General features: G+C 50.0%; 1 protein-coding gene across 1 annotated transcript in view; it reads left to right on the forward strand.

Annotated features, from left to right (window-relative positions):
* The window catches only part of GORASP1 (golgi reassembly stacking protein 1), a 46,191-nt gene extending 29,222 nt beyond the window's left edge, over nucleotides 1–16,969 (forward strand). The window contains exons 4-9 of the mRNA XM_040433795.1: nucleotides 749–835; nucleotides 2,640–2,770; nucleotides 4,709–4,850; nucleotides 7,395–7,524; nucleotides 13,858–14,010; nucleotides 16,097–16,969. Of these exons, the coding sequence (XP_040289729.1) occupies nucleotides 749–835; nucleotides 2,640–2,770; nucleotides 4,709–4,850; nucleotides 7,395–7,524; nucleotides 13,858–14,010; nucleotides 16,097–16,338 (885 nt within the window). The 3' untranslated portion in view covers nucleotides 16,339–16,969. The remainder of the gene's footprint in view (nucleotides 1–748; nucleotides 836–2,639; nucleotides 2,771–4,708; nucleotides 4,851–7,394; nucleotides 7,525–13,857; nucleotides 14,011–16,096) is intronic.
* Nucleotides 16,970–17,216: the final 247 nt, after the last annotated feature.

Here is a 17,216-nt window from a genome sequence, read left to right on the forward strand (position 1 = left end):
CAAGCCATTGCTTGAATTAGGAGTTCTGCGATTTCCTTCAATACCAATGAAATGAAGGACGCCTTGTGACCCCTCTTTTTGCGAAACGCTGCGGTTTTCAAGAAACTCGGCATGGGACAAATTACACGGGTTAATTCTATATAAATCGCTTTAAAGGGGTTGTCCATATTTGGAGACAACAAATCCTGGGGTTCCTGTGCCTGCTGGCCCATTCCCAGCTGCTTCCGGTCCCTGCAGGACCATGAAGTGGCTTGGTTCCGTGATCACTGCTGCCAATCGCAGACCTCATTGTCTTCTCCAAGGCTGGACAACCCCTTTAATGGCAGCCTTTTCAGAATGAAAAATCTTACTGAAATCCTGACCCAGTTACAATGTATGAATGTGCCCCTTGAGCAGGGTACACAAATGAGATCGCTCAAATGCACGCGGCCAGGTCCGTATTTTTGCCTTCTTCGTGCATTCTGTTGTTTTTCTCACTCCCATCAAGAGAATAGGCGATTCTCATCTATAATATGGACAAGAATAGGACATGTTCTATCATTTGCAGAATGGCCACACTAATCTGCAGTAAATATTTGTGTGCATGGCCCCTTAGAAATGAATGGGCTCGTGTAGTTGGCACATGAATGAAAAGCACAGTCGTGTGCCTGAAGCCATAGAGAACATGGGAATGAGGAGGCCGCTGTGCACATATATGTATACTGGGGCAGGAACGTCCAGATTCTGATGATTCTCTATTTTTCTACAGGATGTGGAGCCAAATTCACCGGCAGCACTGGCTGGCCTACAGGCGTACACAGATTATATTGTGGGATCCGATCAGATTTTGCAAGAGGTACGTGTTAAATTTTTTTTTTCCAGAAAGCAGATGAGTGAGATCATCCATGTTACAGTTGTTGGGCGTTACAGATTTGTGTAAAAAAAATTGGCACAGTTGGTGTTGTAAGGGAGCTGCCCATGAACTATGTGTAACCAGGAACGTAACAGCATGCCCACGTACAGTCAGCATCCTGGTATACATAACAGCATGCCCACATACAGTCAGCATCCTGGTATACATAGCAGCATGCCCACGTACAGTCAGCATCCTGGTATACATAACAGCATGCCCACATACAGTCAGCATCCTGGTATACATAACAGCATGCCCACATACAGTCAGCATCCTGGTATACATAACAGCATGCCCACATACAGTCAGCATCCTGGTATACATAACAGCATGCCCACATACAGTCAGCATCCTGGTATACATAACAGCATGCCCACATACAGTCAGCATCCTGGTATACATAGCAGCATGCCCGTGTACAGCCAGCATCCTGGTATACATAACAGCATGCCCACATACAGTCAGCATCCTGGTATACATAGCAGCATGCCCGTGTACAGCCAGCATCCTGGTATAATACACCAGGGGCAATTAGTAAATGTACTGCTGTAACCAGGAACGTAACAGCATGCCCACATACAGTCAGCATCCTGGTATACATAACAGCATGCTCACATACAGTCAGTATCCTGGTATACATAACGGCATGCCCACGTACTGTCAGCATCCTGGTATACATAACATCATGCCTGTGTACAGTCAGAATCCTGGTATACATAACGGCATGCCCACGTACTGTCAGCATCCTGGTATACATAACAGCATGCCCGTGTACAGTCAGCATCCTGGTATACATAACAGCATGCCCGTGTACAGTCAGCATCCTGGTATAATACACCAGGGGCAATTAGTAAATGTACTGCTGTAACCAGGAACATAACAGCATGCCCACGTTCAGTCAGCATCCTGGTATACATAACAGCATGCCCACATACAGTCAGCATCCTGGTATACATAACAGCATGCCCGTGTACAGTCAGCATCCTGGTATACATAACAGCATGCCCGTGTACAGTCAGCATCCTGGTATACATAACATCATGCCCGTGTACAGTCAGCATCCTGGTATACATAACAGCATGCCCGTGTACAGTCAGCATCCTGGTATACATAACATCATGCCCGTGTACAGTCAGCATCCTGGTATACATAACATCATGCCCGTGTACAGTCAGCATCCTGGTATACATAACAGCATGCCCGTGTACAGTCAGCATCCTGGTATACATAACATCATGCCCGTGTACAGTCAGCATCCTGGTATAATACACCAGGGGCAATTAGTAAATGTACTGCTGTAACCAGGAACATAACAGCCTGCCCACGTACAGTCAGCATCCTGGTATACATAACAGCATGGCTGTGTACAGTCAGCATATAATACACCAGGGGCAATTAGTAAATGTACTGCAGGATTCAGGACCCCGATGCTGTGTGGCATCACTTGACCAGGGTAGGGATGCTCTGTGTCCACTGTTTGCTGTTTGAATGAAGGAAAGCGGGTGCTGCCTAGCCAGTTTGCTTCTTGGAGCCCCTGGGGCCCATCACTCCCGTCTAGTTTGGCAGAAGACAACCCTTCTTGTGGAGTCATTAATTTCTCAGTGCAGGAGAGGTGGCTCGTTTTTGATGACCACCATGTCAGTAGTGTGTGGCCACCCTCCAGCTAATGGCCTTAGTAACGGTCTCTTTGTTTCCCCACTTCCAGAGCAGGAGACTAAGAAAATATTTCTTGTATTTTCCAATCTAGTCCGAGGATTTCTACGCTTTGATAGAGTCTCACGAAGGGAAACCACTGAAGCTGCTGGTCTACAACACAGAGACTGATTCATGCCGAGAGGTTTACGTGACCCCTAATGGAGCCTGGGGTGGGGAAGGAAGGTACTGTGGTTTACCTAGTCCATGCAGAAGCATGTACAGAACACGTCAAATTCAGGCCAGTGCCGTCTCGTACATGTGTGATGGTTTTCAGTCACACCATTCGATGCCACTGGTCAGAAAACAAAATAGTGTTACTTACACCTATGCACAAAACTGTATTATCCTAATGGATGGCACTGCCGTTAGAGGCTCTCACGGATGGCACTGCCATTAGAGGCTCCCATAGATGGCACTGCCGTTAGAGGCTGGTACACGGATGGCACTGCCGTTAGAGGCTGGTACACGGATGGCACTGCCGTTAGAGGCTGGTACACGGATGGCACTGCCGTTAGAGGCTGGTACACGGATGGCACTGCCGTTAGAGGCTGGTACACGGATGGCACTGCCGTTAGAAGCTGGTACACGGATGGCACTGCCGTTAGAAGCTGGTACACGGATGGCACTGCCGTTAGAGGCTGGCACGGATGGCACTGCCGTTAGAGGCTGGCACGGATCGCATTAGAGGCTCTATTGGAAATTCTGTCAGATAACATGGGAAGAGGAGCACAGCATGCAGTGCTGTTCTTGCCATCAAAACATCAGGAAGAACCCCATTATTAGTCCGTATTGCCTGTCGAGATGGTTGGGTCCTGCACATCAGTGTACCAGATAAAAGAATCCGCTGTGTACTTGTGCATTGTCCACAGACATCTTAAAGAGGACCTGTCAGCCCTCCTGTCTGTCTGTTTTGCATTAGGCAGGTAGTAACATTCTAGATCATCTTTTCAGATAACTCTGTTGTGCCATTTATCTATTATTCCTACGAGAAATTATGAATGAATTTCCAGCAGTCTGCAATAAAGGTCCATCTGGGTGTTACCAGTTGGGGGCATGTCCTGCACAGTCTGACACTATCCAGTCAGTGCTGCTTGTGTCAGCCTGTGCCCCCCCCCCCCCCCCCCCCCATGGGTAACGTCCAGTTGGACATTTGTTGCAGACCACTGGCACTTCATTTGTAAACTTAAATAATAGAGGATTGTCACAACTTAGAGCTATAAGAAAAGATGCCCCAGAATTGTTATTTCTTGGGGAATGCAAGTGGTTACTAAACTGACATGTCAGGAGAGGTGATGGCTACTCTTTAAAGTTAATATATCACTTATATTTCATGTCACTAATTAAAATCAGATACTGATATTTTTGTAGATTTTTATTCCATTTTCTGTACATGTTTAGGTGGGCGGCCATCTTGCCTAAGCGGCAGCATTCTTGGATTTGCTTTGCAGCATCCACACGGACCATTGGAACCTGTATATGTTATCTTTCCTTGTAATCCCTGCCTGTGAGGATAATGAGATGACTGCTGAGTAGTGATCTCTACAGAATAGGAATTATCACTCTTTTCTTAAGCTGGTCATACGTTTGAGATAGACTTGTTCAGCCAACAGTTGTTTCCCCCAACCCTCCCCGTGCTCAAGATTGCTGACCGAGCTTGCGTGTCTTCTGAATGGGGGACGTAAGCAGCTTCTTGAATGCTCTAGAGCCCGCTTGTATCCCCGAGAGCAAAAGGATTGGGCACGTTGAAATCCAAATACCTGATACTTCTCTCTATTTCGGCACCGTAGAAGAGTTGGGACACCCCCGTACACGTTATATGGTTGGTCCCCACAAAAGCGGTGGGTTTGACTGATGTTCTGCAAGAAGCAGAAGGAGTTAAACTAAGCAGTATGTTTAATATGAAAATTGATTTTAACAATAGGTCCTTTCTGATGACCCGTTCCCCTCACAGGTGACTGTACATAGTTTGTGAAATGTGGATGTTTAGCGCCTGACTTTTCCTACACTGGCAATAATCACATTTTCCTTCAAAATTGGGGCATAAATGCCATTGTTGCATCGGGCACTGATCTGACATGTAAATGCAGCTTTGATGTCTGATGCTTCTCTTTGTCCTTCTAGTTTGGGATGTGGCATTGGATATGGATACTTGCATCGCATTCCCTCACAACCTGTCACCCCAACCCAAAATTACGAGATAAAGCCCCCTTCACCACTACCAGCGGAAGAACCTATTGTGCCCCCAACCAATGGATACAGTGAGGTACGAAGACTGTCATTCATTAACCACAGCGGATAGAGGCCATGTAGAGCCTGTCTCTCTGAAGCTCATTGATTTAGGGCTCTTTCACACGAGCAGTTCCCATGCGTGGAATCCGCAGCGTGAAAGAGAGCCAAGCCGCGCTCTGGACAGCAGAGACACCGAGCATTACCATGAATGATAATGCTCTTTGCCTCTGTGATATTTTTACTACAAAATCACGGTGACAACTTTATCTCACTGTGATTTTGTAGTAAAAAGGTCACAGAGAGGCTCCGTGTCTCTGCTGTCCGGAGCGAGGCTTGGCTGTCTTTCACGCAGCAGATTACCCGCACGGCATCCGCTCGTGTGAAAGAACCCTTAATCTTGAACTATGCAATGCTTCATTTGTTCTGTGGTGGCGCTGCAGGGAAACGGAACATTTAGGCCCCTTTCACACAAGCGAGTTCCACGCATTGGAGAGCACCCGTCCTGACCTCCCAGCACTGCCGGGTCGCATAGCATTATATTGATTTACGATGCTATCTAACCGTTACAGTTCTGGAATGTATTGTATAACACTTACAGCATTATGTCAGTGGTATACAATACATTCTAGATTTCTGGTGCAAGGGTTACATAGCATCATAAATCAATATAATGCTATGCGACCTGGCAGTGCTGGGAGGTCAGGACGGGTGCTCTCGCTGAGTCCAATGCGTGGAACTTGCTTGTGTGAAAGGGGCTTTACTGCCAGGTTCCTACTCAGATTACAGCGATCGATGGAGGTCTTTGCAGCAGAACAAACTGTGATCACCTTATTGTTGGGTGTTGTCCAAAGTAGTCAGACTGTGTGGAGGACACAGCCATACTGGCAGTATTTGTATGCTTCTATATTACATTTCTGGCTCCTCTGCCTCTTCATCTTTTTTTGTTTTAAAAGTAAGCTCCAACTTTTATGTGCTTTGTGTGCTAAATGGAGGTAATACTATTCTTGATATCACTTTTTATTGGTGCTAGGTCTGAGTAGTGCTTTAGCGGCCAAGTTAAAGGGAACCTGTCACATTGAACATGGCCTTTGAGGCAGCAGGTTATAGAGCAGGAGGAGCTGAGCAGATTGATATATCGTTTTGTAGCATAAGATTCAGGAAAACTTGTATTTCATTCATTTATATTCCTGCTCATTCTGGGTTTTGAAGTCCAGGAGGCGGTCCTATCAGTGACTGACAGCTATCTGTGTGCACTGTCATAGAGGGAAGGCTGTCAGTCACTGATAGGACCGCCTCCTTATAGAGGGAAGGCTGTCAGTCACTGATAGGACCGCCTCCTCATAGAGGGAAGGCTGTCAGTCACAGATAGGACCGCCTCCTCATAGAGGGAAGGCTGTCAGTCACTGATAGGACCGCCTCCTCATAGAGGGAAGGCTGTCAGTCACTGATAGGACCATCTCCTCATAGAGGGAAGTCTGTCAGTCACTGATAGGACCTCCTCCTCTTAGAGGAAGGCTGTCAGTCACTGATAGGACCGTCTCCTCATAGAGGGAAGGCTGTCAGTCACTGATAGGACCGCCTCCTCATAGAGGGAAGGCTGTCAGTCACTGATAGGACCGTCTCCTCATAGAGGGAAGGCTGTCATTCACTGATAGGACCGTCTCCTCATAGAGGGAAGGCTGTCATTCACTGATAGGACCGTCTCCTCATAGAGGGAAGGCTGTCATTCACTGATAGGACCGTCTCCTCATAGAGGAAGGCTGTCAGTCACTGATAGGACCGTCTCCTCATAGAGGAAGTCTGTCAATCACTGATAGGACCGTCTCCTCATAGAGGGAAGGCTGTCAATCACTGATAGGACCGTCTCCTCATAGAGGGAAGGCTGTCAATCACTGATAGGACCGTCTCCTCATAGAGGGAAGGCTGTCAGTCATTGATAGAACTGCCTTCGTGACTTCAAAGCCCTGAATGAACAGGAATATAAGTTTTACTGCATCTTTTCCCATAACACTATATATCAATCTGCTCTGCTCCTCCTGCTCTATAACCTGCTGCCTGCAGTTCAGACACCATGTTCAACGTGACAGGTTCCCTTTAACAACAAAGTAAAATGAATGTTCTCCGCTATCTAATGACCACCAATAATTCAACATTCAGGCTGAACATGGATTAGGCTGGATTCACATCTGCGTTGTGTACTCCGGCACTGTGGTATCCGGTGTACATGCTGGCTTTCAGTTGGACCAAAAAATGCTACACGCAAGATTTTTTTTTGTCCGGCCGAAAGTCGGCATATATGCCAGATTACCGCCGGATCCCATTACAGTGAATAGGGATCCGGCAGTGCACTGTGGTATCCACCAGTCTGTTCCTCCACTGGAAAGGACTGCCGGAGTTCACAGCGCAGATGTGCACCCAGCCTTACACAGTCATCTGTCTGCTTACATGGGGGCTGACAATGGTCACAACCCATAGTTTTGTACTTCGCATACACTTTAAGAGCTATATACTCGGCTTACTTTTTGAGGAAGTTGCTTATGTTAAATCTAAAAAAATGATGTTTGTATTCTGTTGGCAGGCTCCTCTGTTGGCCCCAGAAACCCACACAGAAGCGGCTGCAGAAGCCCACCAGCTGTCAGATGCACATGTTCATCCTGGAGAAGCTGCCCTGGTTCTGCCCCCACCTGTACAAAGAGTTGTAAATCCAGGTAGTAAATTGAGAAAATAATCATCCTTTATATTGATCTATTATCTGTTATTATGGCCAGTTTTCTCGCCCAATTTCCTTGGGGGACACAGAAGACCTTGGGTATAGCTCATCTCCCTAGGAGGCGTGACACTAAGTGAAGACTGTTAAGCCCCTCCTCCACAGCTATACCCTCAGCCTGGAGAGAGAGACTGCCAGTTTTTGCTTAGTGTCCAAGGAGGCAAGACACTCTCTGCTCTGCAGGGCTGTTTTCTCCTTGTTTCAATTTTAGATTTTTACTTTGTTTTATTTTCTTTTTGTTCCAGATCATCAGGGATAACAGAGACGCACTAGACCTCTCTGTTCTCCCGGGGTTGAGCTGCGCCAGTGCCGGTCACCCGCACTGCTGCCTCCCCCACAGAAGGCAAGGTGGACCAGGGCAGCCCAGCTCCCCTGCATCCCGCCAGCGCAAGGGTCGCCCGCACGCCAAGTCCCTCCCCCGGCGTCCTGCCACTACGGTGCCAGTAGCTGAAGGGGCGACCCTGCTGGAACGGACCGAGGGTGAAGACGGCTATGGTGAGAGATCGGCTTCTCCAGCCCTACGTCCCCCCCCCCCCCCCTCGGTCTCCTGCGTGCCTGACCCTATACTGGGCCTATGGACCCTTCTGTCCCTGCTAGACCTAGGCTGGCCCTGGGCTGCCGCAGGGCGACATCTGCTCCCTCTCTCCTGGCCTCCAGGACATTGGCACCCTTGTTCCTACAAGAGGAATGCCTAGGGAGCTGCGGAGGTCCGCACCTAGCTGCCCCTGACGGAGGGGTCATGCAGGCGTCCCACCCTCACAGACCCGGTCTCAGGGTCCCCCTCCCTCTTACCGGCCACTACTTCAGGGCCAGAGGGCCCGCGCCTTGTTGCCACTGACCCTCCCTGCTCTCACGGGCACCGGTCCAGGGGAAAGGTGGTTGTAGCTGCCGGCAGGGGTGAAATCATATGGAGCGCTGTTCTAGGCCAGGGGCCCGCTCCAGGGGTAAAATGGCTGCCGGGTGCAGGGTCCTGACTTCCGGACAGCTGGGTGGGCACCGTGGCCTGCAAAGGAGCGCTTCAACAGCCCCGGCCGACCGTCGGAACCTTCCGGTCGGCCGGGCGCCGAAGTCTTGTGTTCCACTTCAAGACGATCCCGCTCTATCCGGGTCCCCGGCTCGCGGGGTGGGCACCCGCGGCCGGTATGTGCCGCTCCGTAGGCCCGGCTGGTACTTTAAGTACTTGCGGCCCCGGTCAGCCGGGCGCCGCTAAAAATTTAGGCCCCGGCTCTTCCGGCCCGCGGGGTGGGCACCCGCGGCCGGTATGTGCCGCTCCGTAGGCCCGGCCGCTACTTTAAATACTGTGCGGCCCCGGTTCGCCGGGCGCCGCTAAAAATTTAGGCCCCAGCTTCACGGCCTACTAGGCCGCAAAAATTCAGGCCTCTGTTGGAGGGGGCTGGAACTTCTCCAGGCGCGAATTTTTCCCGCCTGGAGGTTCCCCCGCCCACAGAGGATGGGCCTGTATGGGTGGATCTGTGCCCTGTAGGTGGCATCTGCCTCAGTGAGGCTGTGTGTTTAAAAAAAATAAAAATAAAATTATTATATATATATGACTTGTGGGCTGCGCAGGACGCTGCAGCCTCATCTCAGAGTGCTGCCTGTATACATGCCCCCCTTCCATAGGCGGCATGGTGTCGCGCTCCCCGGCTGCGGCGCTGCCAGGTTCTTTTTTTCCCCTTCTGGGGTTTTTTTTGCCCCCTCCGCGCTACGGCGCTGGTCAAGGTGCATGCCTTCTCTGTAGGCAACATTCGTCACCCTCTCCAGTTATGGTGCCTGCCATGTGCAGGACCCCCCTCCTGGGCGGGATACTGCACTCTCCCTAACTGCGGGTTGGCCTTGTGCATGATCCCCCTTTCTTTGGCGGCCTACTGCAGTTTCTCCGGATACAATGCTGGCCATGTGCACGACCCCCTTACATAGGTGGAACACGGCACTCTCACTGGATTCGCTGCTGGCCATGTGCGTGCCCCCCTTCCATAGGCGGAACGCTACACTCTCACTGGATTCGTTGCCGATCATGTGCGTGACCCCCCTTTTTTAGGCGGAATACTGCACTTTCACCGGATACGGTGCTGGCCATGTGCACGACCCCCTTCCTTAGGCGGAACGCTGCACTCTCTCTGGATTCGCTGCCTGCCATAGGCATGACTCCCTTCTGTGGACGGCATTCGGCACTCTCACTGGATTCACTGCCAGCCGTGTGCATGACCACCTTCCATAGGCGATATGATGTACTCTCATTGGATTCACTACCGGCCTTGGGCATGCCTCCTTCCCGGGTGGCGGCATACATACACTCCCTCGGTCGGTGGTTGTTCTCTCGCCTGTACATTGTTGGCCATGTGCATGACCCCTATACATGCACTCTCTCTGGATCCACCGTCGGCCACATCATGACCCCCCCCTTCCGTGGGCGGTGTACGCACTCTCACTGGATTCGCTGCCGGCCATGGGCATGCCTCCTTCAGGTGGCATACACACATTCTCACCGACTGCTCGCATTCTCCCTGAATGCGATGCTGGCCTTGTGCATGATTCCCCCCCCCTTCCTTTTCTGGGCGGCATACTACGCTCATCAGATACGTTGCTGGCCTTGAGCATGGCCTCTAACATGGGCGGAACGCTTGCGCTCCCCTTGGATACGGTGCTGGCCTTGTGCGTGACCACCCCTCATTCCATGGGTGGAATTTTGCACGCTCACAAGATTCAAGGCTGTCCTTGTATGTGCTGTACTGGACTTGCACATGTTCCCCTTCATTGGCGGAGTAGTTACACTCTCACGAAATTTCGGTGTTGGGTGAATTGTTGCACACTCACTTAATGCTAGGATAGCCCTATGCATGTCCCCCTTTCCCTAGGTGGACCTCCTGCGTTTCCGCTGGATACTGTGTGGCCATGTGCATGGCGCCTTTCTGGGCGAAGTACGGTATGCCCTACTTCTCTGACGTAGGTACGGCCTTGGGCATTTCCCCCTTTTTGGGGCAGGCCTTTGCATTCTTGCCCACTGCAGTTTGCCAGGTACATTTCCTCCCTTTCGGGGCGGTCAGTTTGCGTTCCATCGCATTCCATATTAGTCTTGTGCATAACTCCTTTCAGTTTGCACTCCCGTAGATACTGTGGCACTCTGTGGCTGGCCCTCTTCGCGGTGTTATATTTTTGCAGTGAGCGGACGTTCTTGTGCGTTGTTTGGGCCGTGTATGCCTTCTCGTCCTGTAGGTAGGTTGGCCTTCTCACTGCTTACGGGGCTACTCGTACGTAGCCTCCTTCCTCCTGCGACATTCTTTTTCTCTTGGGATACGATGATTGCCGCAAGCCTTGCACTATTCTCTAAGGAGATCATTTTGGTGCAGTGTGGTATGATTCTTTCCGGATTGGCGCCCTCGGTGCTTCAGTCTGATCTGCTACCAGGTTCGGGCCGCTCTTCTTGGGAAGGTCACCCAACTTCTCTTGGGTGCTCGCTTATACAGGTCCGGGGGACCTCCACCTTGGGTTCTTCAGGGTATTCGCCTTCTGCGTGGCGGTGAACCGGGCGTCTCTGTGTAGCGGTGTTCTGCTTTTGAGCTGTCCTATGGCCTCTCTGTTGCCCACTCCCCCTTTTTTGGTTGGAGGGTGTTATACCGGCCTCTGTCTCGCCTGCCTTTTCTCGCCGGCTCTGTTTGACTCCCACTCGGTACAGATCATTCCGATGTGGCGTCTGTTCCGGCCACGCTTCAGAGGCTGTTCCTTCACTGCCCTTCCCTCTGGGGAGAGCATGTTTGTTCATTTGGATGGTTATGGTGTTCCTTTTCAGTCTCCCTTGTCCACACTGGCTGTACTAGCTGTGTGCCTAGTTACCGGGTCTACCGCTTTCTGTCCTCCCGCTGGGTGCAGATTGCGTTTTTTCCATTCTAGGCAATGTTTCGGCTTTGGATTCACCTTCTCGGTAACTTGGGAGGACTACCATTTGGTCAGGATTGTCTTTTGATCTCCCACACCGGAACTGTAGTCTGTCTTCCTGTGGTGGCTACATTGGCTTCGGCTTTAGCCTGTCTTGTCCTGGCGGTTGCTGGGCGGACCCTTCGGTTCCTGTCCGTTTGTCCTTCTGCTTCCCCACTCTGGGGGGATACGGGACAACCTTGCTCGGGGGCCGACGGGACCAGTTCTACCGACTGTTCTACCTGTGTTACTGGTCCGCGCCTGATCATTGGGTTTTCACCCGCTTGCCCAGGCGACTCTAGTGGGCTCGCTAGTGTGGTAGGACTTAGGGCTTTACCTGGGGTTCTGTGGGAAGCTGGGCGTTCCCCCACTCTGCCTTTCTCCATGGTTCTGTCTTTCTCCAGTCCGGCCTGGACCTGGGGCTGGGACTCTGTTGCTTGAAGTATCAAGTGTCATTCCTGTCCTTCCTCTTTCAGCGTTTCCCGTCCCTCTGGGCCTGTCAGGAACTTCTTCCATGGAGCGGCTCTTGGGTTCCTTTGTACTGCCCTCCGGTACCGTCCTGGGAACTACATACTGGGCTCTTGGCGCTCCAATTTTTCCTTGGAGCCGTTACAGAAGTTCTCTCTACTCCTTCTGTCCTGTACGGTTGGGTTTCTGTAGCCATCGTGTCTCTGACGGGTGCCTGAGTGGCGGCCCTTCTTGTTCCGAGCCTTCTGTCTTCCCCCAGGACAGGACTGTTCTCCATTCCGTCTCTTCCTTCCTTCTGAAGGTGGTATTTGTCCTTCATTTCATTGAGGCAGTCGTCCTCCCCTTCCCCCCCCCCCCCCCCCCCCGGGAACGGACACTTCACCGATTTGGACGTTGTTTGGGCCTTGCAGTTTTTACTTGGAGATCTCCGACTCTTGTCGACGTTCGGTCTCTTATGTTTCCAGGAGGTCCGAACAAAGGGTTGACGGCCTCCAGGGTGGCTTTCTTCCGCTTTCTCAGAGTGGCTCTTGTTGTGGTTGCCGCACCAAGGGCAGGGTCCTGCTTTTGGTGTCACCATTCATTTGGCCAGGGCCGTCGGTTTTTTCCTGGGCCGGAGGCTTTAGGCTTCGGCCATCCATTTGTGCAAGGCGGTCACTGGTCTTCCTTGCACACCTTACCGAGTTCTACAGGGTGCATACTCGGGCTTCGGCGTATGCTGCCTTGGGCCGCCTGGTCTGCAGGCGGCGGTTTTTTTTGATGCCTTCGGGTGCTTCGCCTTGGTGCTGTGGTCCCTCCCCCTTTGGACTGCTTTTGAACGTCCCAAGGTCTTCTGTGTCCCCCAAGGAAATTGGGCGAGAAAACGAGATTTTTGTATAACTTACCAGTAAAATCTCTTTCTCGCTCTTTCCTTGGGGGACACAGCACCCACCCATTCATTGTTCTTCTCTGACTGTTTCCGAGTTTGTTTTACCCTTAGGGTAGTTGGCTTGTTGGTTCCAATTTTTGGGACTTTGCCTTTTCTCACTACTTGGACACGCAACTGGCAGTCTCTCTCTCCAGGCTGAGGGTATAGCTGTGGAGGAGGGGCTTAACAGTCTTCACTTAGTGTCACGCCTCCTAGGGAGATGAGCTATACCCAAGGTCTTCTGTGTCCCCCAAGGAAAGAGCGAGAAAGAGATTTTACTGGTAAGTTATACAAAAATCTCGTTATTGTCATGAGAAGATACCGTATGACGTTGTACTGCCTGGCTAGGAGTCATCCTCCACCAGGAAATTCACCAGTGTCTTGTAGGGTAATTTTATCTTTCACCTAGCGATCCAATGCTTCAATCTGGGGGAAAAGTACTTTTAATCCATATGCAAATGATCAGTTAAGTGCACCAAGGGTAGGTCCATTCCACTCCGTGCACCCTTGCTCCTGCCAGCTCATTTCTCTTCTTCTTGATAGATAAGGTCAAGGCCCAGTCATCTCACCAGACCCTGTCAATCAAGAAGGAGAGGAAGGAGCAGGAGTGCACAGAGTGGCTCAGGCCCACCCTCAGTGCACTTAGCATCTCATTTGCATATGGACTAAAAGTACTCTTCTTTCAAAATGAAGCAATAGATCGCTAAGTCACTACATACAGCTGAGCTAGCCCGACAAGGCATTCTGCCTGATTTTACAGTGAATTTTCTGGTGGCAGACTTCCTGGCGGCTGTCCATGCCTATTAAATCTGTGTTGGCTGAACCAGCTGATTTTGGGAGGTCTGGCCAACCATTTAAGGTATATGGGGATTGGGCAAGTTGGATTTCATCTGCCCAATCCTTTTGTTTCTGAGGAGATTAGCCGTGGCCACAATCTCAGGGTTTCTCCTGACCTGCTTCCTAAACTGACGACTTCTTTTTCTGCATTAGGATTTCCAGAGAGTCCTAATATTCTGGCGCCTGAGATTCCAGATCTTACAAACCTGCTGGATGTGACAGCACCGCTTGCCCTCGATGTTACTTCGGATCTTCCCGCAGTCACAGACAAGTTACTTACTGCTGAAGAGCTGAATGCTTATATTGGTATGCATTATGTAATAATTGCGGTATATGCCACCAACATGGCAGACTAATGGCGGGCTTGTCCTCGTTGGTGCCCTTCCGGCCTTGAACTTGTCTTACCTGGGAAGGTGATGGCATAGTGTCCATCATAACGTTCTTTCCATTTAGCAAAATCTTCTGTAGCCTTTAATCATCTGCAAATGGAAGTGACATCTAAAGGGGTTATCCTGGAAATAATAGTGATGACCTGTCCTTAGGATACTTCATCTAATCCTGATTAGATTGGCGGGGGTCCAACTCCCAGGACCCACGCTGATCAGCTGTCAGAAGAGGCCGGGGCTCGGTGAGCGCCGCAGCTTCTTCCTAGGCCGAGTGACGACACGTTCATCGGTCACATGGCCTAGTTGCAGCTCGGCTCCATTGAAGTGAATGGGGCAGAGCTGCAATACCAAGCACAGCCACTATACAATGTACAGCGCTGTGCTAGGTGAGCTGCGGGGAGCCTGCCAATGTGATAATGATAACCCTGCCCCTTTAATATGTTTGTGGTGTTTCACTCTGATTCACCTTAGTTCAGTTGCATAGAGACTAGTGAAAATACTTAAGGCAGGTAAGGACTATCTACTAGCAACAACTTTCTATAGGACTGGATCCGCACAACATCGGGGGGTGTGTGAACCTGCTCTTAGACATCAGCGGAAATACACGGATCTTTGCTGCAGTCGCGGAAATATCTGCAACAAAATCTGCAGGGTGTGAAGGCGCCCTAATTCTACCAGGTTGTTTTCCTGCCAGTGCTCTGGAGGCGGAGCTGCATTTATGCGCTCCACAGCCCCTCCCCTCTGTCGGGGGTGACCGCTCTAGTGGTCTCCTGGTTGGATGCTACAGCTAAATAATAACAGTAAAATTTAAGTTTATATTCACACTACTGATAATAAAAAGTCCACAACTGTTAGCAGTTTAGCATGGTCAAAACTGCTGACAGACTCCCTTTAATTTAAAGGGTCATTGAAACCTATCAAAAGTTTAGATTGGTGGGGGGGGGGGGTCTGAGCGCTGAGAACTAGACCTCTAGGACGAGATGAGAGAAGCGCACACATATCGCGCTCTCTCTTCCCGCTGCAGGGGATAGGCTTAATAAGAGTCTATGAGCCCGTCTCGATTCTGTCCTCTGCAGCAAGGAGAGAGGGCGTGATATGCGCGTGCTTTTCTTTCCTCATTCTAGTGATCGTGGGGGGCTCAGAATTCAGACCTTTACTGATCACACTTCTGACATATCAAAAGATTTTACAAAACTCAGTGACCTTTTAAGTTGGGAGAAGTTTGAGGCCACTAGGTTATGTTTGGCTGATATGAGAACTGTTTGGTGTTTTGTGATTGTGTCCCAGGGGGCCTATCAAGGAACAAAGGAAGACCCCATCGCTCTTTGTAAGGCTGGGTTCACACGAGCGGATGCCGTGCGTGGCATCCGCTCCGTGAAAGAGTGCCAAGACCCGATGCAGACTGCAGAGGCACGAAGCATTAACATGACTGATAATGCTCCGTGCCTCTCTGTGACCTCTTTACTACGAAATCACAGTGACAACTTTATCTCACTGTGATTTTGTAGTAAAGAGGTCACAGAGAGGCACGGAGCATTATCAGTCATGTTAATGCTTCGTGCCTCTGCAGTCTGCATCGGGTCTTGGCACTCTTTCACGGAGCGGATGCCACGCACGGCATCTGCTCGTGTGAACCCAGCCTAACTGTTTAGATGCTGCAGTTGCTATTGGCTGTGGCATCTGAGGTTGCCTCTGATCCTGGCCTCTGCAGGGAGTTGTCAGATACATAACACGGTCGCCTCCTGCCCTGTACAGAGCGGGCTCAGCTCCTGAGCACTCCTACATATACATCAATGTGCTCAAAGCTCTCTGAAGCAGATATTGCCCTGATGAGGGTTGGGACACAGCGGTGAGCTCCACAGCCCCTCATTCCAGTCAGTGCGGTCTCTGAAGGATGAATACCTACCGATCACAGATGGCCTTCCAGTGGTGTTCAGTGCTATATTCCTGCAGTATTGCCACCTCCATGATTCTGACAACCCCTCTATTTGATTTTTGTTTCACAGAGCAAGTCAAAGTGTCTGAAGGACCATCTCTGGAGATGCCCTTGTCACACTCTGTCTTGGATCATGCACTTGCTGAGCAGAACTCTTTAGTCTCCTTTGAAGATCTGGTGAGCAGCTCCTCAGAAGTCGCTCCAGCAGGTGAATCTCTGGCTGAAGTGGACAATTCTGCAGTTCCCACAGTAAATGACCAGAAAATCACTGAAGAGTCTTCAACAGAAGGGGCTGAAACAAAGGAAGAATAGAACGTAAAAGACGATACATTCAAATTGGTCTTAATGAAATGCAAAATGCACATCAACCAGAAAATGGTTCAAGTTTTACTATTTTTTATTTTATTTTAAAGCAAAACGACAAGCTTTTTATCTAAATTATATAAATAACATTTTACTCAAATATCTGTCTTCAGGAACCATAGACTCTGTGTAATCATCTTCATCACTGTATGTATGTTTAATATTACAGGACGTTATATATGTGTTGCCAAGCTTTGCGCAGCCAGACATTTCATTTGAAGCATCGTTTCGCAACTTTTGGCTCTCCATCTGTTGCAGAACTACAAGTCCCAGTACGCTCTGACAAATTGGAGCTGCCATTGCATGCTGGGAGTCATAGTTTCAACCAGTGAAGAGCCACAGGTTTGAGACCACTGATTTAAAGTGTAAGTGGAATAGCATATTAAGATTAATATCCAAGATTGGTCTCCTAGGATCCTGTAGGTCAGCATTCCCCAGCTCAAAATATCACTGGCAATTAATGGTAGGATAAAATCCATATCCTCTTCAATAGGCATGTCTGTTGTGTTTGTAAAAGGCTTAAAAAAGGTTGGAGACTTCCACCATATGCAATAGGGGACCTGTATCGTTTAAAGGGAACCTGTCATCAAGTTTATGGTGCCCATACTAACGGCAGCATAAAGTAGAGACAGGCGAGTTGATTTCAGAGGTCTGTCATTTCTAAGTTAAAAGTAAGTGGTTGCCGAGAACCAACTTCACAGTCATTGCAGACTGGGCCTGGAAAAGAGTCCCGGCCACCTGAGAAGAGTCCTGGTCGTTCATGAATTCCTGCTCTCCTGCCCACCTGCTGATGACTGACAGGCTTCTACCTAGATTTCTCACTTTCT

Source organism: Bufo bufo, chromosome 5 (assembly GCF_905171765.1).
Source record: "Bufo bufo chromosome 5, aBufBuf1.1, whole genome shotgun sequence".
NCBI lineage: Eukaryota > Metazoa > Chordata > Amphibia > Anura > Bufonidae > Bufo > Bufo bufo.